This window comes from Malaya genurostris, chromosome 3 (assembly GCF_030247185.1).
Source record: "Malaya genurostris strain Urasoe2022 chromosome 3, Malgen_1.1, whole genome shotgun sequence".
In the NCBI taxonomy this organism is placed as follows: Eukaryota; Metazoa; Arthropoda; class Insecta; order Diptera; family Culicidae; genus Malaya; species Malaya genurostris.
Window position 1 is genome coordinate 53,779,089 of NC_080572.1, and position 27,236 is coordinate 53,806,324.

The window sequence follows — 27,236 nt, forward strand, 5'->3', positions numbered from 1 at the left end:
AAGAGTGTCAGTTTTATTCATATTCACGACATCCAGTTATGTCTCTGACATTACACACCTGTACTTTTTTCGTTGATTTTGTATCATCATGCTTGCTTACGTCCGTATCGACTATTCGACGAACACATGCTTTCGAACGAATGCGTACAAGTCATTCTTGTTTTCACTCGAATGTGTACGAACGCGATTCCTTTGCAAAAGAAGCATCGTAAAAAAAGCATTTAAAATAGCAGTCCTATCAGTAGTATCTGCGAAAAATATGTTGCAATTTTCTTGCAATTTTGTCGTGTTTTCGATAGTGTACATATTTATTACATTGGTAAAATCATGCATTTAATAGCATGCATGTTTACCCATACGAACGGACGTAAACAAGAATGAGAGTGATAGTTTTTGAGCAAGTATAAACCAAAGCATGTCATTTGAGCATCGTGGGCATGGTTTAGGTTATTTACGACCTGCTGCAGGTCCGTATATAAAAATGACACTGACGCATCGTATCAGTTTTTGGTTCAAAACGGCCCCGATATTTACGGCGCAATTCACGCTGGATAAAGAAGCTATATACCTTCCGGCGCGAACAACGAAGTCCATATTTTTCGATTAATTGGGAAATTTCTAATATAAAAAAGTTAGATTAACAAACTATACAAAGATTTTGACTTTGCTTAACGAATACTTTTTTTTGTTTATAAATTCAAATTGCAGACAATGCACAAATTAAACATCCTTGTTCCGACTTATATTTCTCAGCTTTGCCATATCATTGTGTATTAACTATTTATATAATACAAGCAAAAATACATCAGTTTTATATTCATATATTCACTTAATAGAAGACTAACATATTGACTACATCATTGCATTATTTTTTTAATTGACAAACTATAACAACTTTAAGTGTTCTACTAAAGGATCCATTAGTTCACTCACATCCGGACCAAGCCCTAGTACAGTTTCCGTTCCACTCTGAACTTGTGTTCGTCCAGCGTCCCTCACAATCTCTGCAACAACCGATTTTTGTCGCGCCAGAGCAGCAAGTTTTTCAAATTCTGACAAGTTTTCAATTTTGACAACAATTTTCGGTTGACCCTGCAGCAGCCAGTTTTGCAACTTTGCTTCGTTAACGTTGGTCGACCGGATATAGCACATGATGGCAGCATGTGCACATTGGGAGGCGATTTTTCCTTTACTTAATCCTAAGTCTGATCGCACGACTAAAACCATCTTCATGGGACCACCAACGGATGATGCCAGCGTTTTTAGAAAGTTCATTCTACCGACATCACTTTTCGTATTTTTGCCTCTGCCTTTCCGTATAACCCTGCATACAAGTCTTGAACTGTTTCACCACTTCCTGACACTTACGCCAATCGCCGGTTTCAGCAATGCACTCCTGGAAAAATATCAAATTATTTCAGATCGTTTGGTATTGGCTTCTGATCCAATGGCAAACTATGGTGATTTGCTTAGTTTGATATAAAATATGCAGATAATTTTTTTTTAATTGCTTATTCAATTATTATTGTATAATTTTTCCAATCTCGGCTGTATTACTTATTAAAATGTACTGCTTATTTATAATATTATTTACCTGTACTTTGTAATGAAGGTCTATACAACCTGTTCGCTTTAGCATCTGCTCTACTGGATCCTCTACATCACTCATTATTTCACGTATTATTTTAAATAAGAGCAGGTTTCATTTCAATAACAATTTCTTGTTTCTGTAGCACCCAGAGATGCCAGGTAAAAATTTCAAATATCTGCAGGAAGGATCTGTAAATTTAAAAAAAAACTGCAGTCAGCAAGTATGTCTTGCTGGCAGCAATTTCTCTATAAAGTATGACACGCAAAACTGACTTGGCGAGCAAAAAAAAAAGTCGCGGAAATTTCAAAAGTCTGTAAACATAGCCGAAAGTCTGCGAGAAATTCAAAAGTCTGCAAAAGTCTGCAAAATTTTAAAAGTCTGTAAAAGTCTGCACAACAAAAAATGTCTGCAGCACTATACCCCAAATCTGCAAATTTACAGACAAATCTGCAGACCTGGCATCTCTGCTGGGTACTATTTTTCGTGAAGCGCCTCATGGGTTAAAATTTGACAATCTCATGAAGTCAGGCGAACACTCACCACCAGAGATGCCATTTATACAGATTTATCTGTATTATACAGATTTTTACATACGCATACAGATTTTATACAGATTTCCTAAATTTAATACGAATCTCCCAAAAAGCAAAATAAAAACTTTTTCGTATGAGCAATCAATTAATATTTGATTGCAGTGACGAGAATCAAAGTCTTGGTCTCATTGAACCTACCATTCTACAGCCATAATGTGTTGGAATAACATCTTTTAACATCATTTTATTGTTGAAATTTAATTTTATTAGTGAACACAGATAAATACAGATTTTTTATGAAGAGTAATTCAGATTTCCTATGAAAATATCTGGCATCTCTGCTCACCACGACGAAACAGTGTGACCAGAAATATCCATGATTGAATATAACTGAGTTATCAGTTTATTTAATTCCACGTGTATTTAAATCTATTTTTGCTCCTACACTCAGCAAAAAATATTTTTAATTTCATAATATCGTATGGTTTTTAACCACAAGAATATTGTACGCAAATCATAAGTCCGCCTTATGAAGTCACGAAAATTGGGATTCCAACAAAACGCCTAACGAAATTCATGCGAAATTTTTAGGAACATTGTGCGAAATTTCTATGACAAACATAACTTCTCTCATATACTGTGGAATTCAGAAGTTGTTCGTATGAAAACTATAATAGTGATCGATGATATGTATAATGCAGAGGTATATTAATCTTATGAAATGGTGACTTTCGATGCATCATAAGATTTTTCTTATGATTTTCACTACTCAATTTGCCTGAGTGTATCATACATATAGCTATGGGCCAACCATAACTAACATTAGTCTCTCTTCTATTAATTTTATTACCAAGCGGTTTCCACGTTTATCACTCAACTCGTTCCATAAAATGATACCCTAAACTTTCGACTTTCAAACAGAGTAGTGAAATCAAAGAAACTCTTTTTAATCACATCTCAATAATCGAAAGAGAGAGTGATTAAAGAGAAACTGTAACTTGCTTATACGCTCTAATGAAAAATCAACATCAAGAATTCTTGGTTGCTTTATATAAAAGTCCAAACTAGCCACCCTTATGAAAACAGGGGAACAGAGTTGCCAGGTTATTCTTTTCAAAAATCTGTCAAAACTCAAACATTAATTATCTGGATTTGTTTGAGTCAAGGAAATCTTTGCCGGGCTTCATTTTCAATGAGCAAAAAAAAAGGTCTCCCCACTTATCGTATAGAGGGCAAAACCGTAAAGATCTAGCGATATCTGACAAAATCTAGGAAAATTTGGAAAATCTGGGAAAATTCGGAAATTCTGGCAAAGATCTGGTTAGTTTGAGCAAAGACAAATAATAAAGACATGTATGTGCTTACAAATATTAAATAAAAATCTGGTCCGTTCCCGGTACCTTCTGAAATGACCGCACTCACCGCTTGGCGGAGCGCGTGATTAATTGCATTGTTATCATTTCGACCAAAGTGTGCCATGAAATCTCAATATATACAAATGAGCTAACGTATCGAAAGGGTTCTCACGGTTTGACATTTGCATTATGAATGCGATGATGGGAACTCAGCAGTGCAACCAATTTATCACCATTGGTGCCAGTTTCACGGAGGACCGTAGATGTGCGCCAAAAAAAGATCGTGACTGTCATGTCTGGAAATTCGTTTGTGGTTTGAGTGTCTCTCGAAACGAGAAATATTTGTTATTTTCCAGACAAATCTGGCAACCTGGCAACGCTGCAGAAGAACGAAGTAAATCATCCAAGTATTCCAAGTAGTTCGCGGATAATCGTTGTTCGTGTTGGAAGATAGTTACTTTTGCTTTCGGTTTCTTTGGCGTCCATGTATTTACACAGATTAGTTTTTAGTTGATAAACTTAGAAAATTTTTAGTATAGTTCATTGTAAATGTGGTAACAATTCCTACTACTGATTGTATGAAATATGTTTTGATTGTATTTGCGTTGGAAGTGTTGGGAAAATAAAACTAACGCGAATTCATCGTTTCTGCTGTTTGCTGTGGAGAAACAAACTCAATCTCTAATGACAATACTCGCATGAAGGAAAATGTACAAATTTGTTGTTCTTGTCGCTTCAAAAAATATCTAAATTTAGAGCGGCATAGTGTGTAACCAAAGTGTGTCGTAGCGCGACCTTCTACTTAGGGGAAGCTCTACAATTTCCAGACATTCCGCAGCTGGGGCACTGTTATTGGCATTAGAAGTGGATTGCTGTCCTGTGGAAGTGTAATAACCCTGAAAAACTACTAGAACCGTTCGTCGACTTGTACATCTAACAGGCGAACGTGATTGTAGTATGATATCATCGCTTGCAGTTTTTTTTTCTCCGTTCTTTGTTCATCCCTTTTCTCGCAGTATCTGACTGATGGTGTATGAAACAAAACAAATGGCATGGATTCGATACAATTGATGTAGCTGCGTATAAAAACAAAATAAGCGCGTTTGTTCAATGTTGACTTTCGAGGTCAGAGAAAATGTTCGATGATTGCTCCAGTTACAGCGGAAACTACAACAGTCTGACGATAGGGTGAACAGTAAACATTTAAATTTTACCCGTAGCGGATACTTATATTATAGAAAGAACATCATTGTGAATTTTCTCGACTAAAAATTTAACAGAGTAGTACAAAACCAGCAGTGAGCTCGGTGCTTTGGATTATGAGCTCGAGATTTCCAAAGTTCTTGAAACCGGGTAAGTTTATGCTTGATTTTACTCTACCTCATATGTTTCAAATATAGGTATATAGCTCGAACGCGTTACAAGTTTATATCAAGAAAACTCGAATTAAAACTCATTAGTTAGCATCGCAATGAGAATGACCAAACAATGAGAACAGCAAACCATTTTCGAGTCAAAAGTCGTGTGTCATATCTGCGACTCATCTTGTTTACTTTCTCTGAGTTTTGTTCGGATTCGACGCACATTTTACAAGTTTCCAAATCAGATAACCTGCTGCTTAGGAAGGTATATTCAGCAAAAGGTTGAGTAAAACATCAATTATTCGACAATTTGTTAATCAATCAATAATTCATGCATATTAACTCGTCATGGCACACAGGATTGCACGCACACAGAATCGAATGAATAGAATAAAAACTAGCCTATCAACCAGCCTACCAAGATAACATTTTCTCCTGTGAAATCCATTATCACTGGTATCGCGCTCAATTACTGCCTCTCTACTTGTACGGATGCACAGTGTAGCTACGCTTCAGTACGATGGACAAAACAAGTGAAATAAATTATAAGTATGTTACATATTATATAATATTACTTTTTGTCTATAACAGCTCGTCCATAAGACGAACAATGAAAGCCTGACATGTCCTAATTGAACTAAGGAAAATTGCGTTTCGATTCAACTAAAAGCTTAGCACAGCATTTGGACCATATTGTTTGCATTGACACAGTGTGTTTGTGATCAAAACGCGTCCACATCGAATGATGCGGTATTTGAAAGCGTGTTTGTGGATGGCACACTATACGCTATTTCCTGCTTTACCGTCAGGCTCCATCAGTTGATACGTGGAATTGTCGTGCCGGGGCAACGACTTCGTACAAGAAATTATTGTGCACTTCGGTCACGAATCGATCGCGCGCTAGTGAAGGAAAATGTTTTAATTGAATATTCTGATTTGATTCAACCTTGAACGCAGGTTTGAATATTCAACATAGAATTTAGGCGCCTGTTAGAAACACAGTTTTTGTTAGTAGAATATGTTGTGCAGCGGTCCCTTTTAATTTCCCCGCAAAAATCATGTTCTTGAAAATGTTTCATGTTGTGTTGATTTAACATATGGACAGGTTACTGAAACCCAAAGAGTTTTGTGTGTTAGGAAGTAAATTTTAATTTTGTTATAGTTATTGAAATAACGATCATGTGCATTTTTTTCACACTAATTCTTATCACTGTAATAACCCACTGTTGTCGTACCTTTTGGGATAGAATGTACCATCCAATTGACACTCGAACGGTATGGCTTCTGTTTATTTTGTGGCACTTGAGGTAATAGTTATCATTGTGTCAACACAAACACGCACACGCCAGCACATTAGATACTTGTCTGTCTGTGAAAACCAATCACCGAAACCGTTCCGTTTCTCCTGCATTTCTTCCAGATGACGAATCATTCTCATCAGAACGTGACGCTGCCCCGACCGATGATCACGTAACCTCGTTCGTGTTCAACGCACACCATTCGCTTAACCTAGTAGCCCAGCGTGAACGTCTTCCGATACGGCAGTATCGTGACCAAATCCTTTACTGCCTCGAGCGCTACCAGACGCTGGTGCTGGTCGGTGAAACCGGTTCCGGCAAGAGCACTCAAGTGCCGCAGGTGAGTTCGCTGCTTTTGGTTTGTTTATAGTTTCGTTGTTGTCACTGTCGAGATCTGCTCCGAGAATCAGTCTTCAAGTGGCTGTGTTTGTTAATTTCTAAATCAATTAATCAATAGCGATGTAATTTGATTCAATCGATATTGTTTAATTTTTCTAATATGTTTGGGACGACATACATACATTTGTGGATATGATGATTAGGAAATATATGTACTAACAGCTTTAGTTTGATTTACTTCTGTTTTGACCTGGTTTCCGCCTGTCAACAAGTAATTGATCAGTTCGCTTGCGTGCCTTGATGGAAACTGGCGGGCCGTTATAGTCTCGGTGGTGGAAACAAAGTACGATATAGTGTAGTGAACAGTAAGACGATTGTGAGATGAGCAAACCCAAAGAATAAAAGGCAATGATTATTTGATCAAGGTCAATTGTTATTGACTTCAGAGACCGCCATATTCAACATTCAGTAAGCGAAATTTAAACCTAACTGAAGAAAAACACGCACCTCGATATGAAAAGGTACAAAAGTTGCTATTGAAAATATCGAAAAGATTATTCTGACACCGATTTTCACCGACTGTAAGCAATACATTGTCGATACGCTTTCTTAGTCTTGCTGTGTGGCTACGTCGAGTCGTCAAAGTACGGTAAAAAATTCATTCTCGCGAAATACCAGAAATTTTCTCAGCACTAACACGATACAACGTGCTCATCCGTTGAGAGTTTCTCAACATGGCTTTATGGCTAAGCGCTCCTCAACCACCAACCTATTGTCATTTGTGTCCCACGTCACTGATAGTATGTCAATACGTTTACAAATAGACGCTATTTACACTGATTTTCCCTAAGCTTTCTATATAATTAAACACGATATTACGATTGCTAAATTGGACAGACTTGGATTCGGTTGGTACAACTTTCGATGGCTTCAATACTACATTATGGTTTGTCGTTTAGCAGTGAAAATCGGTGATCACGTATCCAATGAGATTATCGCTTCGAAATTCTGCAGGGCGGCCATCCACGGGTCTTTAATATTTTTAATATATAACGACGTCAACTTTTCTCTGGAGGGCCCTCGCCTATCGTTTGCTCATGTCAAGATCAATTATTATATCACAAGCCCAGGAAGATGCAGCTTTTCTATAACGACAGTTGCTGAGCTTCGCCGAGTGGTATAAAATGAACCGTATGAAAGTGAATTCCAACAAACTTTCGATCATTACGTTTACCAAGAGAAATGAAATATTTCATTTAGAATAATTTCGTTAAAGATCTTCGTTTTTTCACGATGAGCAATTCACGTTCAAGCAATACATCTGCTATATTGTTTCTAAAGCTTCTCTCAATTCAGGATTTGTGATTAGAATGGCTAAACATTTTACAGACTTTACGGGGCTTAAAATCTCTATACTGTTAACTTGTTCGTTCAACCCTTGACTACTTCTCAGTCGTTGAAAATTTCCACTACCTAAACGGTCCTCATTGAATCAACTCGATACAACGCAGATTCATATGTGTTGCTCTTCGGCGATTACTGTGCAACAATCCTCACCGCTAAGCTACGAAAGTCGTGGGTTACTAATCGGTCTTGATACACTATAACACAGAACAAACATACAAGCTAGTACAAACTTTTTCAAAAAAGCTGTATAAAGCATACAAGTGGAAATCCGTTATATATGAAAGCTCGAACGCAAGAGCCCATAAACGACTGCTGCTCGAAGCGCCTCTGCAGGAGAATTACTACTTGGTGATTGCTTTTTAAAACAACCGTTAAATTTCTTACACACATTGAAATCTCTACTTGGATGTCTGTTCTCTGTGACTATAGGTTCTATGAGATCAGTGTTGGTGATTGCTGAAAATTTGACAGAAGCTGCTCGATTTTTATCTATATTGTATACAACATTTTCAATCCGGTAGAAGATGCTACAAGAATTCGAGTCTCTCAATGCATGAACCTCGAGAGAATTTTTCTACATTTCTTCGCCTCACTTCATACTTTGAGTATTTCATGGCCCTTAAAAAAAAGTTCAGTCTGATAATGATCGCCGCTGTGTGGAATTTACCAAGAGAGAATCGCAAGTTGACAAATCGAATCGATACTAGGTTGCAATATTTAAAACCCTTGTGTGGAGCATTTACATACATTTCCATAAACACAAATTATACAAAGGTTATATGCACATAGTTAGAATAAGCGGCAATAGTAAAATGATTCTATCGCAATTATCCACTGCCCATACTGAATCGGATCGTGAAACGCAGCAGCGTGCTAGCCGTTGATTCTCAGACGGTTCACCGAGAGAAATTCGCTCTCGCACTGATGTCTATTCTATATTAAATGTACCATGCCGGTTTTTTTTTTATTGTTGCGATGATTTCCGTTTCTCTTTGATGGCACTGATTCAATCGTGGAAGAGTTGCGAGCGAACGTTCTTCGATACGATAAAAGCCATCCTTGGATGAGATGTTGCACGTACTTTATCAATAGCAGATGCTTTGAATAACAGGATCCCCGGTAATCAATAAGCACATACTAATGCCGCATTATGACAGTAAATGATCGCTAATTGGCATTTCAATCGCACTTGAGACTGAATTAAGGGCGACTTTGGCAAAATATACGGCTATTCATAAATAATGCTTACTTATGGCTGGTGTGCATTCTGAAAGCTGAATTCTGATTGATTTACAACATATAAGCTTTCAAATTGCAAATATAGAGCTTTAAGCATTTTTGGTGCTCATAAAATGCTAATTTAATGCCATTATTAGTGCTTACTGGTTACCAGGGATTGACCGCTTTGCTTCACGATATTAATATCAACGTCCGATCCGTGCTGTTTATTTTTTTCGACTTTCTTCACGACATACCAACAGTTTATTTTTTTCGACTTCCTTCACGACATACCAACTATGGTGCTAACAATGCTGTTATTGGCTTGCAGAGATCATTCAATCGCGTATCATTAAGGTTTGACTTTAATCTATCACACAGTATATAATTTTTGTATATAATTAGAAATTATCATTGAGACCAATGTCTGTTGATTATACCTAAATAAATGAACGCACATATACATAATGTACCTTCTCAATTGCGGGAGTAGTCAAAAATGCAACGAAAAAAGTACGGGTGTGTAATGTCAGAGACATAACTGGATTTCGTGAATACGAATAAAACTGACACTCTTTTTGTATACTTCCGAATATCAATTAGTTGATCGTGAATTGTGCAAGCTTTCCTCTTTTTCACTACTAGAATTTGAAACGATACACCTAAAATAAAGTACAGATTAGTTACATTAAACATTCTGACACACAATTAAATTTTAAGAAGTAACCAGTATAGTTCTTCATGATAAAAAATAGTGGTTCTGAAAGGAACCTTTCATTAATGGCTTCTGAGTCGGTGCTATGCATTTCATATAGCAAATCAGCAGAAAGTTTTACTACAAACTACAAGTGGTTGAAAAATGGGCCGTATACAGTATAGTGAGGAATATTTCGCATAATTCTTTGGGTATACAATTATTGTTCTAAATAGCAACATACAGAATTTTAATGTCAATTATTTCGTTTCGGATTTAAATATTTCAGTGAAAAAAGTTTTTAAAAATGCCGTAAGAGATAAATTTCTGGCATTCAGAAGGGCCAAATTGTGTAATTCTCTAAGATATTAAACACGGTTTGTGAATTTTGCACTGCGAAAATTGCACAAAGCTAATCAAATTATCCTGAAAACTGGCTCTGTGGCCTGACCGTTTGACGCTTAGCACCACGCAAAGGGTCTACTTCCATTGCCGACTGCTCCTCCTGACGACCGAAGTCCAAATGAGAGGGAGACCGTTTCACGCTTTAAGGACTATTCACACATTTCCGTTCCGTGACGGTTCAGTGAAAGTGCCTTCAGTGCGCTGTCAGTGTTCTTTTTTTTATCGGAACCCTTCCGTTCCGTTTCCGTGCTGTTTCCGTTCAGGCACAGCAAATGCAATGACATACCGACATCAGTGAAAATAAAAAATATCGGTGATGGCGAATTTGAGTTTGCCAGACGGACGCTACACTGACGGCGAGCTGCACTGAAACGGCACGGTGCCGGATAGGTTCGAATGCGCGCATAGAAAACGAATGAAATAATGTCAGTATCCGAGCACGGTGTCGTGCCGGCACTGAACCGGACCGGATATGTGTGAATAGTCCTTTATACTTGGTTCGTTCATACTGATGTTGGTGGGAGAACCTCACCTCGACATCCAATTTCGTCTGTAGCAATAGAAGAAATTAACAGTTTTTAATCAAAATCTCAAAACCGTCGTCCGGGTGCGTAATAAAAGTAATTTTCATTGACTCAAAATAGCCGGACACGACGAGAAATAAATGTCACTCTCAGCTTTGCTTACAAACTATGAGAACGAAATAAATAAATGACATAAGCAGTAGTTTCCAAATTGTGTTCTTTGTTCCCCAAAGGAAGGGAACAACCCAGACTGATATCAAAAAAACACTTTAATGATCTTATTTATGCTTAATATATATAAAATATACAACGCTACGGATCTAAAACCATGTTAAATAAATAAATGAATAAAAATGCAAACAATTCAGAATCATCTCAGAAGTAATATCTTACCTTACGAAGAATTACCACAGACTAACAGACAGGACACTCAAATTAGATTCTTCAATCATTTTAACGGTCATTTCGAATATTCCTTTAGTTGGGACAGTATTCGCATATGGCATGATGGCGCCATGTTACCCTATCAAAAACATCCTGTCTGTCATCTAGACTGTGTTTATTTTTTTCATTTACCAACAGAGTTGCCACTCATACAGATTTACCCGTAATGTATTGATTTGTATACGTCCATGCGAATTTCATGCAGGATACAGATTTAATACATATTGCCAGAACTGTACACAGAATTGTGCCTACTTCTCCTCCTCCAACGCAATACAAATTCGAACCCGTTTTGTTACAATATTTACTTGCTTCTGGTCTGCCGCCAATTAATTTCGGGTGAAAATTACCAACACAATAAAAAATAGTCTAGATGAACAACGTTGAGAAAAATAAATGGTTACCTTCCAACATCGTGAAAAAGTTAAATATATTATCAACGTAATCCAATAATTTATTGTGACGATTCATTTTCAAATATTATGATGAAATCAGGCATCCCTGCAAGCAGCTGATCGGTGTTGACAAACGAGGGGAAACCAACTAGTAAAAAAACTTTTACATAACACAAGGGGTGTATCGATAGTAAATAGTTCGCGCAGTACAATATAGGTGGAACTAGTGCATCACGAAAAATTATTTTTATAAGAATTTACTCATACTGTCATGTCTGTTAGTCTGTGGAATTACGGCCTACGGATTATTTTTTTTCCTTTCTAGAGGATCTGGGAAAAATAAACATTTCTTAAACGGGAATTCGTCTTATTTCAGTATGAGTAGCCGTTACAAAATTTGCCTTCTTTAAGAGTGAAAAGTTTTTGACATTTCAGAGAATGACCTATTATCACGTTCAAATATATTATTGCTCATACACTTGGTTTGAGAAAAGTTTCCGAATATGTGACGTATGCGATGAAGTATGCTTATGAGAACTACCGGAATCAATCTGACAGGATTGGTATCAGAAATGAGCCCAGGAATAATGTTGATAAAAAAGATAAGATACGCTACTATAAGAAGTCACTCGCAATGATTAGTGAGAGAAAAAAATGTCAACATTTGTTGAATTTTGGAATATTTTAATTAATCGGTTCTTTTTAGAACCAGCAAGCAGAGCTACGATATTTTCTTTCATTGGAATGTTAAGTTGGAAATGAGGTATGCGGTTTTTTCTGGTCAGAATTATATTGTAGGAATCAGAACTAACCAACCCTCTGACTATAGCTCCTTACCAGATTGGATCAGACAAGATAGAATATCATTCAATTTTAGCTCCATATACACAGGGTAAAGAGAACCAAAAACCCGGATACATAATTTCGTCAATGCGGGACAGTTACATATTAGATGCTATGTAAAGGGTGATTTTTTAAGAGCTTGAGAACTTTTTCAAACAATAAAACGCATAAAATTTGCAAAATCTCATCGGTTCTTTATTTTAAACGTTAGATTGGTACATGACATTTACTTTTTGAAGATAATTTCATTTAAATGTTGACCGCGGCTGCGTCTTAGGTGGTCCATTCGGAAAATCCGCTTTTTTATCGACAAATTTTGTTCAGCGATGAGGCTCATTTCTGGTTGAATGGCTACGTAAATAAGCAAAATTGCCGCATTTGGAGTGAAGAGCAACCAGAAGCCGTTCAAGAACTGCCCATGCATCCCGAAAAATGCACTGTTTGGTGTGGTTTGTACGCTGGTGGAATCATTGGACCGTATTTTTTCAAAGATGCTGTTGGACGCAACGTTACAGTGAATGGCGATCGCTATCGTTCGATGCTAACAAACTTTTTGTTGCCAAAAATGGAAGAACTGAACTTGGTAGACATGTGGTTTCAACAAGATGGCGCTACATGCCACACAGCTCGCGATTCTATGGCCATTTTGAGGGAAAACTTCGGAGAACAATTCATCTCAAGAAATGGACCGGTAAGTTGGCCACCAAGATCATGCGATTTGACGCCTTTAGACTATTTTTTGTGGGGCTACGTCAAGTCTAAAGTCTACAGAAATAAGCCAGTAACTATTCCAGCTTTGGAAGACAACATTTCCGAAGAAATTCGGGCTATTCCGGCCGAAATGCTCGAAAAAGTTGCCCAAAATTGGACTTTCCGAATGGACCACCTAAGACGCAGCCGCGGTCAACATTTAAATGAAATTATCTTCAAAAAGTAAATGTCATGTACCAATCTAACGTTTAAAATAAAGAACCGATGAGATTTTGCAAATTTTATGCGTTTTATTGTTTAAAAAAGTTCTCAAGCTCTTAAAAAATCTCCCTTTAGTACGCAATCGCAATCATCACACAAATCACAAACATAATACTCAGTACACATTTTGACATTTTCAGGTTCAAATCTGGTAAAAATGCAGATGTCTGAGCGAAAGTTTGCAAGCTGCACCAGTAGCTGGTATGTTTGGATGCAGCCCAAGAACGGATCCTGTGCGTCATCCAACTAGTTGACAGTAATAAAGCTGGATCTTTCGTTCGTGGCACCAGAACTAACACTACAAACTATTAAGTATTGTATGAGAGCAAATAAATAGAAATGCATTTACTCTTGACTACTTCACTGGAATACATATTATACGAAGAATATGAAGTCGTCGCTCGGCGAAAACCGGTTATACGACAAATATGCTGAAAAATAGATATATTTTTTTTGTCTTTGCCATCGATTAGTCTAACTGTGACACAGTGTTTTGAGCTCCGCAAGGGTAAAGCTCATAAATGTTACGTTTACGAGTGCCTTTTTGGGCTCCTGCATTCATTCAGTCATCGGTACGGAAACACACCTTGTCTTGCGAGCTCCCGTGACCTTTTACGACATAGAACTGGAAACCAGTGGATCAAATCTAGGTTGAAATAATTCTGCCGGATGCCACACGGCTTATCTGTTTGGTGGACTTATACTCCCGGGACAGGTGGACCGTACTGTTATTCTTAGCCAGTTGAGAACCGCTACCGACACTACACGGCTGTCTAATCTGTTCAGAAAGATATGTTGACATTGAAGATCAATTTCCATTGGTGGCCGAGCAGCCGCAAACAATGAATTTCATTCGTAGTACTATCCGGTGCTTTCTACAGCATTTGTAGAAACTTCGGGTAATTTCCCATTAAAAAAACATGATTCATTGAGAGCAAATGATGTTTGGGTGGCTAAAAACTAAAACATTGACAAGCGTGTAAATATTAAGCCATCTGAAAGTTTTATTTTGATCTGAAGTTGGGTGCGGAACAGAGTGAAGTATAACAAGGGCTGTAGTATTGAAAATTTCGGAGAGCTATTGACCAGCAATTGCAATATGAATCACCAAAATAATTGCCAGTATTGTAATTGAGACACATTCGATTTTATAAATTCACCGACCAGCTTCGCTAGTCATGTTGCCATAGACAGTTTCAATTCATTATCGCACATTCGAAACTGATAACGATGTAGGAAGTCTAACAGCGGGTAGGAAAGGAGTATGAGATGATTTTGTTGCAAGTTAATGAAACGTGATAACATTAACGCATGCCGGGTATCGTAGGCGTATTACTGCCATGAAAAATGGTTTGTTGCTGAACACGTATTGATACAGAAGAAATAATTACAAGAACTGAAGACATTTAAGTGTTGCAAGTGTCCGATGTTAAGTCATGTCCACCACAAATTGTTGATTGTTTCTTTTTTGATTTTGAAATTTTTCTTGATTTTGAAAAAATTACATAATTTTGAAGATATGTAACTTTTTCAAATGTTATTACTTCATTCTAAGAATTTGACAGTATTTTGATTTGAACTTTAGCTACCACATACAAAAAAATTAATAAAATCAAAAATACTTTGTTGGGATATATGAATTTTAAGTGCAAATTTAAAAAAAATAATAATATTTTTCAATTAGATTATTTTGTTTCCGAAATTCAAAAAAAAAAAACAAGAGATCTGTGAATTGGTGCACTTTTTCCTTCAGTAAGCTTTTGATTTCGCTTATTGAAGGTCGAAAATTGCTATCACGTTGTAATATTCGAACCGGAAGTCGGATTTGAATATTTTATGGGATTATAAGACCTGTTAATTTGAGTTTGATTTTATGAAATATGAAATATTATATGAGTTTTTTTGGCCCTAGATCTGCAAACTAGATAAAATTATTAGAATTCGCTACTCATCAGATGGTTACTTCAGAAATTGACATTTGTAACATTTCAGCACTCGATCTCGGGAACCGAAAGTCGGCCCTAAATAAAAATCGAAATAATCTTATGGCACCTGAGGGCCTGTCAGTTGAATCTAAGATGGTAGAAATCGGTTGAACCATCTTCGAAAAAAGTTACTGATATTATTTTCATTTTGTTGGTGCATATCACTTCGTAATTCCGGAACCGGAAGTCGGATCCAAATGGAATTTATGAACTTTGCATGAGTTCTTTCGTTTTAATCAAAGTTTGTGAAACTTGGCTCAGTCATCTCCGAGAAAATTGAGTGACAATATTTGTCACACATACAAACATTTGCTCAGTTCGTCGAGCTGAATCGAATGCTATATAACATTAACGGTTAAAAGGTTGCTTTTCACAGTGATAGCACATTCATAGCCGTTCTATATGAGAAATGCTTTTTCTCTCTGCACAGTTTTCTTGTTGATGAAATTCGATTCGAAAGCCTCAAGCCAATCGTCGGAGTGGAACTGTCGACCGGAAACTGCGTGGTAAGATTTTGAAGACGATTAAGAGGAATCCTAATCTGTCGGACTGTGATTTGGCCTGTGCTGCCCAGAGGAGAACTCGTCTCCGGGAAGGAATCAAGTCATATTGAGCTAGCAAACAAACAAATCGGACCATAAAACAGAATAGTGTGGTCAAAATTCGTGCTCGGAAACTATATGACCAGGTGCTGACCAAGTTCGACGGGTGTCTTCTGATGGACGATGAAACCTATGTCAAGTAACACATGGATCAATAAGTCCCGAGACTAAAGCAGAGATGGCGCTCGTAGTAAACCAGTAACCACGTCTTTCTAAAGTACTAACCTTTGCTTGAAACGGGTCAAAATTTTAAGTCGCTCCGACCAGAAACAGCTGAGTTATCGAGGTTGGAGTAAAGTCGTTTTGTAGTTTGTTAAAAAAATGGAAAAAACCGAGTTTCGTGTTTTGATAAAACACTGTTTTTTAATGGGTCAAAACACCGTGCAAGCGAAACAATGGATTGAAAAATGTTATCCGGACTCTTGTCCATCAAAAGCAACGATTTGTCGGTGGTTCGCCGAGTTTAAGCGTGGTCGTACCGACACAAATGACGCGGAACGCTCGGGTAGACTTGTGAAGCTCCGTGAGATTGCTGTGATGACACAGATATCATATGGAAGTGTATTTACTATCCTTCATGAAAAATTGTGCATGAAAAAGGTTTTTTCCAAGTGGGTGCCGCGTATGCTTTCGATGGAACAAAATGCACCCTGCCACAAGTCGATGAAAACAATGGCGAAATTGAACGAATTGAGCTTTGATCTGCTTCCTCACCCTCCATACTCGCCAGATTTAGCCCCCAGTGACTACTGGCTCTTTGCTGATCTTAAAAAAATGCTCCAGTGAAAAGATGAGGAGGTCATCGCTGAAACTGAAGCTTATTTTTAAGCGAAAGATAATTTTTTTTATAAACATGGTATAGAAAAATTGGAAAAACGTTGGAACCATTGTATCACCCTAAAAGGTGATTATGTTGATGAATAAAAAAAAATTTTGCAAGAAAAAATGTTGTTTCCATTGTTAGTCTCGGGACTCAATGATCCATGTGTTATGAAGAAAACGCTACATTTGTATAAAAAAAATCTTGTATTTAATAATAAATAACTGAAATACAGGCAATTGTCTTTGTTCCAATTCTATCTGAAGCAAGCTTTAATCAACAAAACATCGAATTTATAATAGTAACTAAAGTACAATTTTTCATATTTCATATAGTAACTAAAGTACAATTTTTCATACGCTCACTGAAAATGTCCAAAATTACCCAATGCAAAGTGCAATTGACTCACTAATCAATAAAGCATCGAATATGCAATAGTCGACAACTTTTTATATTGAGCCACCCTACGCTCACTAGAAATGTTCAAAATAATCTAGCACAAATTGCTATGGCTCGATTAATTATCCGGAAGAAAAATTAATAATTTTAAAATCAGGTTGCGAGAACAAAGCAAAGTATCGATACGACACGACGGTTGATTTTCCAATTTTGGTTCGATATGTCCGAAAGACAGTGCGCCACAGAGCAATCATATTTTTTTCCTTATCAGTGTTGAATTTATGGGGATGTGTAGGGATTTGAGTTAATTTGCACGAACTCTTAATTTATAGACGAGTCGAAGATAGGAATTGTTTGGATAACATACATGTTTTCAGGTTTTTTCCAGACTTTTTCTTTCGGAATGAACAGATTTAAACACTTTGCATAAAATGCTCTCAGTTACTTTTCATCTAAAAAGATTAATTTACAAAAATCCCCTAAACAAATTATTAGTAAATAATTGTTCAATGTAGGTATTTGCTATTAACATATTAATGGATATAATTCTAGGGAACACTACATGGTAAATCGGTCTAGTTTGCTAAATTTTTCAGGTGGTTTTGTGTTTCAACTGTGTGGTTTCAATATTTAAGCACTGCGACTTCTCGTAGAATAGGATATATTCGCCACGCCACAATTATTACTAAAAATTCAAAACAAATTGTACATAATAAAAAGAATCAACTAAATTATCATTGTTTGTAGATATACATTGTTTATACAAAAAGAAACTGGAACGAAAACCAAACCTTTTCGAGTATTTGATTCCTTTCCACTATTCTGATTATCTGCACATGTGCAATGTATAGGAAATCAAACCGACATATCACATACTGATGGTGGTTCTTTCTTTTCTCTATTCCGTTTCAGATAGTGGCCGTTGTCGGGTTGTAGAAATCACTTTCCCTATGCGCTTATCTGCGCTGGTCGTCATCGACAGGTGCGAGATTGCAATTATATCAGACACAAAACCTACCGATAGCTAAAGCTAACTCCCAGTTGAACCAATTTACCATACAGTGTTCCCGTAACCGAAAGCGGCACCATGGTCGGTCCCAGTTCGCAAATCAGCAAACTTTTGCTGACGCTGCTTTTTCTACTAATTATTTTCTTCATCTGGATGGATGTAAATCTGTACATTCGCATCCAGGACTATCCGATCCGGGATAATGAGATTCGGCTACTGAATGGCAGTACGGTCCTGAAGCCAACCCTGCCAGTAGCATCGTCCCGTGCGACGTCGGTAACACCGCTACGGCAACCGGATGTGTCGGATCGGTACGAGGACGTATCTTGGGTATCCTGCGATCTAAACCCATTGTGTGACGTCACGGTTAAGGCGATGATGTTGGATCACACCAATCACTATCTGTTCGCACCGATGGCAACACTGGCGGATCATCTGGCCGGATTCTCCAAAGGGGACCTGATAACGCCCAATATGATTTCGTTTTTCCACGTTTTTGTGGCTATTGCATCCGGACGAATGATAGCTTCCGATTCGTTGGGCTATCGTAGAATTGGAGTAGTATTGTTCCAGTTTCGAACGTTCCTAGACGATTTGGATGGACACGTGGCGCGAGCAAAGAAGCACATTCGAGGCGAACGATCGGATATTGGTTCGGCTGGCTATTATATCGATGGGATATGCGATGGTTTGGGTTGTATTGCATTGATGATTGGAGTGTTCATCTTTCTGAAAAATAATCCTCCAAGACGGGGATACACGCAGCTACAATCGATCATCCCGGTGATGGACACGAAAAATTCAGAATCGGGCGTTATCTACAAGGTCAAGGTAACAACCAAGAAAGTTGTCCGAAAGGTTCTTTGTTACAGTGGCATTTTACTGTTGAGTTCCACTGGCTGGAATCGATATATTGCAATATATCAGGACATGCTTGAACGAGAGGATGTCACTCCAACGCAGTTCCTTCACCAGGAGTCGGTGTTTCGGTCGACTGGGTTCTTCTTCATTTGTTGGTTGTGGCGAATATTCAACGTACATGCCCTGCTTCATTACTTGCTGCTGAGCATCTTCTGTGATAAACTGTGGGAGTACCTGCGCATGATCCAGTACGCCGGCTTCGTGATGCTGCTGGTTATCATCAGTGTGGCCGAAATGCATCTTCTTGGGGTGCAAAATTTTATCTATAAATCGTTGACTGGTAACAATACATCGTTGTGATTAAATTAAGGTCATGGAAAGGAAACATTGAATAACATTCGGCGTCCTAAAGAATTAGTAGTCCCTTACGTCCCACTAATTCATATTATTTGTTTGTGACTTTTTACAAAGCATTGATTATACTGTATTCTAGTAGGGAATGCCACACTGCAAGCCTTAAATGTTAGACAAAAGCCACAGAAGCTGCTGCAGAAGAAATCAGATTCGTCCTATGAGGCCCCCACTACACATTGAATGTCGTGGTGAGTCTTTACGCGAAACGTTGAACTGTTTTAATCGCTAGGAAGAAGAAACCAACGTAAAAAACGACATTTAAACCAATAGAGAAACACTTCGAACAACCCCATGAAAACACTTCGACGAAGATAAATAACAAACATACAATAAAAAGATGAAACTATGTTCAGTGTTGGAAATCACAAAGAGAAATTTCTATTTGTAGGTTTTACGTGTAAGAGAAAGATGTGAAATAGCTCTATATTTAGATGTTAGTATATTCTATTGACAGAAATGAAACCGGAACAATATCAAATCTACTTTACCGCGACCCGGATGGACGACGATATGTGCAATCGCAACATACATAAGAAGAAAGGCAGACATGTTAGAGAAGAATTATATATGCGTAGTGAACCTGGTAGCCAGTTTGCAAGATGTTGGTGCGTTCGTAGATACTGTCCTTGTGAAGCAGCTTTTAATCTTGCGGAAATCGAAATGAGATGCAAAATATATGTGTATATCTAATGTTTGAACCGTGCAGTTTTACTGAATGTATGCATGAATGCCCTCAAATTTCACACTCGGTTATTTTATCCTTTTAAATGCAGTCACAAGATAAACAAATGTTTTTATTTCGTTTCTTGAGATTTTCAGGTCTTCAGACCCTTTGTGCGGAAAAGTAAATTGAACTCATATTGGCTCTGTAAATTGTGTCTTTTTTCGTTTCGCTCGAAACCCCAAATGCTGTCAAATCCATACAATTGAAAGCTGAAGAAAACTTGGTTGAACTTTGGTTTATGGTTTGGGTCGCGATTTCAATGTCACTATTCAAACTAGAGACGGTCGGGTATAGAAATTCTTATACCCGAACCCGACCCGTACCCGATAAAAATTTAAAAAATTACTCGTACCCGATCAACAATAAAAAAAATTACCCGTACCCGATAAAAAATTAAAAATTTTACCCGTACCCGATTAAAAATTACCTGTACCCGTACCCGGCCCGAATGAGTAGTAAAAATTTTTCCAAAGTAGTAAAATTTTTTCCAAAATTCAGTATGGAGAAAATAATGGTTTTTAGATAGCGAGCCGTATCAGGCTCTAGTTGGTAAGTAAAATACATTAAAATGTTTGTTTACATTTGAACATATAAATACACTGTGAAGCATGAATAGATTTCCAATGTCTTTGGTACTTTATACTCATTTACAAATGTGGAGTAATATTTCGAGAAGCATATTTACCCAAAATGTCGTAATACCCGTTGTATTCAATTTTGGGTAGATATGGTTTTTACGAAACAGTGCGACTTTTGATCCAATTCTTTAGAACCACAAGTACCCGCATAGCGTTTTAGCTACCTGGGCAGCCATGGCCACCAGAAGGCTACCAAAATTGATTCAGTGACGGTTGTCAAATCCAATTTGACAAAACAAAGTCGCCTGTATCCAAGTTAGCTGAGCGTTTTCATCTTCTCACCTTCGCTGAAAATGTCAAAGATTTCAATGTGGAAAAATCCTGGTGGATACGGTTGTATCGTTTGAGTTGTATTCCTGGCAGCGGTGAGGCAGTCGGTCACCAGAATGTCTGCCAGCCATATTTTTCCAGCTGGCAGCGTTTAGTCAGCCATCTGGCAGCCATGCGTATGCGGGTAAGCGTGCTTATTATCTTGACACACAAATAAATATTCACATTCGAATCACTTGAAAAATCACGTAAGATGGTTCCAAGTTTCAAATTGAATATTATACGTGACGAAAATGAATGTTATGCGAACATCCCCTAAAATGAATAGAGTGTCATCAGTGCGTTTACGTCAATTGACCAAACATCAAACAATGTACGTGTATTCCCGGTGTGAAAAATTCAATTTTGAAAATGGTGAACAGTGAATCCTTCAAGTGTAATTAGTTTCAACATTCGTGAGAATTTTCTTTGGTTTCAATTTTTTACTACAAAGCAAAATGAATTATGATTTTGATATAAATTAATGTCAACTATGCCCGTTTTGTAAGCTTCACAAACCCACACCCACGATGTTAACGGTAGCTGGTGGTTTTTACAGCCATTGAACTTCTGTGCCACCTCCGGTGAAAGCCTCAACGAGTGAACACGGTGAAAATTTGAGTATTTCGCGAGAAAAGATTTTCACCCGTACTTTTGCGACTCCACGTTGTTACGTTTATTTGTAGTCCAGTGAAAAGAAACGAAAATTTTACTGGCAATATAGTCTAACTTGCTGTACCATCAATCGGTGTCATTTCAAATGAGAGGACACCACCCAGAGATGAAGAATAAGAAGAACTTCTATGCAGATTTTCCGAAATAAATGTTCATGGTATCTGAATGTGATATGAGTACTACACTACATTTTATATATGAAACAAATAACTTTTACTGGATTGCGCATTAAACAGCTTTAAAATGGCAGTCAATTAGAACCTACCTGAAAAGTAGGGTCTGATCGCAACATCTTAGAGCTAAAGCAGTGTGTCTTATCAAATATGTTATAAAAAAAGTAGGGTGGAAAATATTCGCATAACTTTTCACTTAACTTTGATTTGATCGTTTTTTAATGAAGAAAAGAAATGTTTTTTTTTTTTTGAAAAAGATGCCAGTTGTCAGGTCTGGTCCAAGGCGCGAATTTCAAAACCCCTTGAATCAATTTGTTTATTTTTCGGAAAAACTGTTTTGCAATAAAAAATTCTCGTCAACGTGTAAACATATTTGTGTGAAGTACAGATGGTCGGGTAATCGATCAGAAAAAAAATTTACCCGTACCCGAACCGTACCCGATTGAAAATAAAAATATTTACCCGTACCCGACAAAAAACCCGACGGGTACGGGTACGGGTCGGGTTTCAGGTAAAATACCCGAGACCCGACCATCTCTAATTCAAACCATAAGAACGGCTGGCGTGTCCCATGAGATATTCTTTTGCAATCTTCGACAGCTTAGCTGTTTATTATTTGATCGAAAATTATGTCATTTCTTGTAGATTTTTTTTGCGATTATATGAAAGGTACAGAACCTTTGCAGTTATTTGAGAAGATTTATTGATAACATTAAATAACATTTATAGTCGAATTCAAAACACAGATGCGGGTAGGCATCTATAAATAGCACCTCTTCAGAGGCGACCTGCTTACTTGATATTCGTACTGAAATGTGATAAATTTTACCTATTCAGTAAAAGTTTTACCAATTTGCAGTGAATCAATTGTTAATAATGAAGCATTTCAGTTAACATTACTGACTCCATCGGTGCGAATCATATCTGTCCAACTATTTCATTTTCGGAAGCGAAAACTTAGTCTCGGAGGTGGCTGTACAAGAATCGCTCAATTAGTTATAATTTCTGTAATTTTATGATTCCTATATGTTAATATATTTACTGCTTTTTTGTAAATTACACCAAACGTTGGCAATAAACGGTAAAAAGTCAGTATAATAATCACCTCTATTATGTACGTCAATCGATTCGAAATATTCCGATCGAATGTGCAAGTTCTATGCTGCATTCCTTTCGAGTTGGGTATGAACTCCAATATCATTCGTTCGAGTTTTTCAATTTTCTAACATTACTCGATCGACTTGCATACATATTACTTCTGTTCGGCTTAGAATCGTTCTAATTTGTTTATACAAGTGTGACGGTTTCGTTTACTAAAAAATGAATAATATAAATAATATGGAACGTGTAAGTAGTGTTGACAGCTTTGATGGTTAGTGTTCGAAATGTCAAGTGTTCCCGAACGAGAGTCGATCGAATCATACAAGTCGAAGGGATTAAAGAATTCAAAATTCAAACTCGACCGGAAGTAGATTCGTTCGTATCATAAATCCGTCGAATTGCAGAATCGGGGTGAATGACAGGAATATGATCAATCTACTGATCATTCAACAAATTAAACTTTTACTGAACTGATTACAGAATGTTCAGCTGTTTGGAAGTCAGTAAAATTTTACCGACATCCGCAAATATGATTTGATGTGTAATTTTAAGAACCCCATTTAAAGCTTCTCTTGTATATGAGATGATAGATTTTCAATTCAAGAATAACGAAATTACAAATTATGAATACTGTCATTCCCATTTTGTATAGTTAGATCGCTGAAGTTTTTTTCGTCATGTGGGCCAATATTGATAGGTAGAATTAAATCTGCTTCCGAATTGAAAATCAGAATTCATCATAAAATTAAGTTTGAGTAAAACGATGTAGTACGATTCATGCGATCATGGAAACTATCTGTTAACTAATTTTTGAATTTATCTGCGAAACATAGAACTTGGTTAATCAGAGTTTTATTTTTTTTTGTAAATTTTGGGAAGAAGAAGAGTTAGGGTAAAACAGACCACAATTATTTGCGGTCGTTCTAATTAACAGCAATTTATTCGTCGAACTTATGAACATGTCAGGAGTATCTTTAGATTTGTTGAATTCATTTGTTTTTCAATCTTCGAAGTCAGAAAAAAAGAAACTAGGGCAAAACGAACATGATAGTGAATTTGGCAGTTATTTTAACTATCATGAATCGATTCTAAGGCAATTTTCGCATAAGAAATAATTACTGCGAAAATATTCACTTAGATTTCTATGAAGTTATTGAGTAAATTTGCGTTTTTGATACATTTTCCCCACTTTGCGACGGATTAAAATTTATATATTGTTCCTTCAAACTCCGTATATTTCTCGGTAGTTTGGAACCCCTGCTATCTGAACGGTATTCATAAAATCGAGCCGATGAAACGCAGATTTGTTCGTTTCGTTCTTCGCCGATTGCTGTGGAACGATCCTCATCAACTACCGAGTGACGCGGGCTTCTAATCGGCCTCGACCGTCTCGACGCAACACAGATATCTTCAACAATAGGAATGACTGTTTCGTTTTGATCAATGAAGTAAAAATTAATTTACAACCCAAAGCTCTTTGTATTCATGTTGTTTTTTGGTTTCCTAGACGACACCAACTACGGCACGAACGGCGCTGTTATTGGTTTGCAGAGATAAGTGCAGTAAAACTTCATTCAATTCAATTGATACCGAATGCGAAATACACTGACGATCTCTCTACTGCAGTAAACTTCACATTCTGACACACACAACGTTCGCTGACGTACCGAACGGGCAGCATTCAGTTCTTCAATCGATTCTCTTCAACACAAAACTCAGTTTAATCACCGTCAGTTGATCTCTTGAAGGTACAAAATATATCTTTCAATAGTATTAGAGCGGCCTTCTAATGAGGTTCATGTAAGCATTCGAACTAGTTCAAGATAATAGATGAAAGACAAACCATATAGCTGGTTTACTACTAGGTACGATTATTCAACTGACGATGAATTCTGAGAGCTTCACTTGAAAATGGCAGCAAAAGTCAAATGAATTTGTATTTGTATTTGTATTGTATCGATATGCTATTATGATAATATTCGATTGAAACTGAAATTTTCCGCACTGGCAGAGATCTTTAAATCTGGGTTACGAAGAAGAATGCGTACAAATTTTCTAAATATTATACAAAGTTATCAGAACCAAATTATGTCTGTTGATTGATTGTAAATGAAAAAATCTTAATTATGGTGTATTTATTCCTCTTCCAGTATCTCTACGAATTCGGATGGCATACCAAGGGCCTGATAGGTATAACCGAGCCGCGGCGAATTTCAGCCGTCACACTGGCCGAAAGGGTGGCAACGGAGCGGGGTGAATTAACCGGAGAAACCGTTGGTGTTTCGATTCGATTCATTTCCAAATGTAACCCTGAGACGACCAAAATTAAATACATGACCGAAGGCATCCTATTGCGTGAGATGTTGGCTGATCCGTTGCTCACGCAGTACAGCGTAATTATGATAGACGAGGCGCACGAGAGAAGTGTCCTCACCGACACTGTTATGGGTTTACTGAAGAAAATCGCTCGGCGAAGAGACGCACTCAAAATTATAATTTCGTCTGCGACGGTTGATGCGGAATTATTCCAGGAGTTTTTCAATTTGAAGAAAAGGAAGAATGAAAAAGACACTTCGATAATACTAACCGTAGAGGGTCGTATGTTTCCTTATGAAGTGTTCTACTTACAAGGTATGCCACGATCTGAAGTTATCAAACCTAAAAATATTCGTAATTTAAAACATATTTTCAGAACCTTGTCCGGACTACATTAAAGCGACTGTTGAAACTGTGATGAAAATTCATCGAAACGAGCCGTCGGGAGATGTATTAAGTTTTTTAACTGGTCAAGAAGAAGTTCTTAAGGCACTAGATCTTTTGCGGGAACATAAAGAAGCGAGCGGTAAAGATGATATGATGATACTACCTATGTACGGAACATTATCCAACTCAGATCAGCTAAAAGTATTTTTCAATGTCCCTAAAGGAGTACGTAAAATCATTCTAGCTACCAACATTGCAGAAACGTCGATAACTATTCCCGGAATTGTATACGGTGAGAAAAATTTTTCATTTAATTTAGATCTAACCTTATTAATAAAAACTTAATTTGACTTTCTTTTTCAGTTATTGATTGCGGTTTCGTGAAACTGAACTGGTATTCGGCCGAGAGTACAACCAATAGCCTAGTCGTAGTTTCAACTAGCAAGGCAGCTGCTGAGCAGCGAGCAGGTCGTGCCGGACGAGTACGCAGTGGAAAAGTCTATCGACTGTACACTGAAGAAGATTGGGAAAAACTACCAGACTTCACCCCGCCTGAAATGCGTCGTACTGATCTGAGCAGTACGGTCCTCTATCTGAAAGCTCTTGGCATTGATAATGTTGTAAGATTTACCTTTCCTTCTCCGCCACCAGCGAAACATTTATTAGCTTCAGTTGAGACATTGTATGCCTTAGGGGCACTAGATGCTGAAGGGAACCTGACTAGTCCTGTCGGTTATTTTCTAGCTGAAATGCCAATTAGTCCAATGATGGCAAAGATGCTATTTAATGCTGGAGAAATGGGATGCTCTGAAGAAATTATCATAATCATTGCAATGTTGCAAGTTCAGTCTGTATTTTCCAAGCCAGTTAGCGGACAGGCTTCGATACGAGCACGAATCGCAAGACGTAATTTTGAAGTAGAAGAAGGAGATCTAATCACTCTTTTAAACGTTTATACGGCATTTGTTGAAAATGGTCGAACAAAAGAATTCTGTGGACAAAACTTTCTGATTTATCGCAACCTGAAACGCGCTCATGAAATCAAGTCTCAATTATGTAGCATGCTAGAGAGGGAACTGAATATACCGTTGGTCTCCTGCAATGGAAATGTGGAAGTTATTTGCCGCTGTATTTTGACAGGATTTTTCCCATATGCTGCATATCTGCACCATTCTGGAGTTTATAAGACGGTTAGAGGGAATACGGAATTGGCTGTTCACCCCCTTTCGGCTCTTTACACAGTTGTACAGCCTCAGTGGGTGATCTTCTGTGAACTTTTGCATACAACGAAACTGTTCATGAAGGATATCACCGTCATCAAACAAGACTGGCTTATTGAATTGGCGCCACATTATTATCATAAAATTACAGTTAAGAATGATTATTGAAGTAATATATCAATTGTCAGTCAGTCTCAACATTCACATATTTGTTTCTTTTTGTT

The 27,236-nt window shown here is 37.4% G+C and overlaps 4 protein-coding genes across 4 annotated transcripts; 2 read left to right on the forward strand and 2 right to left on the reverse strand.

Annotated features, from left to right (window-relative positions):
- Positions 1–720: 720 nt before the first annotated feature.
- Positions 721–1,275, reverse strand: LOC131438461 (peptidyl-tRNA hydrolase 2, mitochondrial). Its single transcript, XM_058608513.1, has one exon. It carries the CDS (start codon positions 1,273–1,275, stop codon positions 886–888), a length of 390 nt encoding a protein of 129 aa, XP_058464496.1. The 3' UTR covers positions 721–885.
- Positions 1,276–1,285: 10 nt separating this feature from the next.
- LOC131438462 (cytochrome c oxidase assembly factor 4 homolog, mitochondrial) lies at positions 1,286–1,669 on the reverse strand. The gene is made up of 2 exons (XM_058608514.1): positions 1,595–1,669; positions 1,286–1,396 (listed from the first exon to the last, which is right to left on the reverse strand). Exons 1-2 carry the CDS (start codon positions 1,667–1,669, stop codon positions 1,286–1,288), a joined length of 186 nt encoding a protein of 61 aa, XP_058464497.1.
- A 3,023-nt stretch (positions 1,670–4,692) lies between these two features.
- LOC131434816 (probable ATP-dependent RNA helicase DHX35) lies at positions 4,693–27,216 on the forward strand. The gene is made up of 5 exons (XM_058601982.1): positions 4,693–4,832; positions 6,261–6,478; positions 25,240–25,720; positions 25,782–26,084; positions 26,156–27,216. The coding sequence occupies exons 1-5, from the start codon at positions 4,799–4,801 to the stop codon at positions 27,178–27,180; spliced, it is 2,061 nt and encodes a 686-aa protein (XP_058457965.1). The 5' UTR covers positions 4,693–4,798; the 3' UTR covers positions 27,181–27,216.
- On the forward strand, positions 6,337–20,167 carry LOC131434817 (ceramide phosphoethanolamine synthase). The gene is made up of 2 exons (XM_058601983.1): positions 6,337–6,478; positions 18,098–20,167. The coding sequence occupies exon 2, from the start codon at positions 18,273–18,275 to the stop codon at positions 19,413–19,415; it is 1,143 nt and encodes a 380-aa protein (XP_058457966.1). The 5' UTR covers positions 6,337–6,478; positions 18,098–18,272; the 3' UTR covers positions 19,416–20,167.
- Positions 27,217–27,236: the final 20 nt, after the last annotated feature.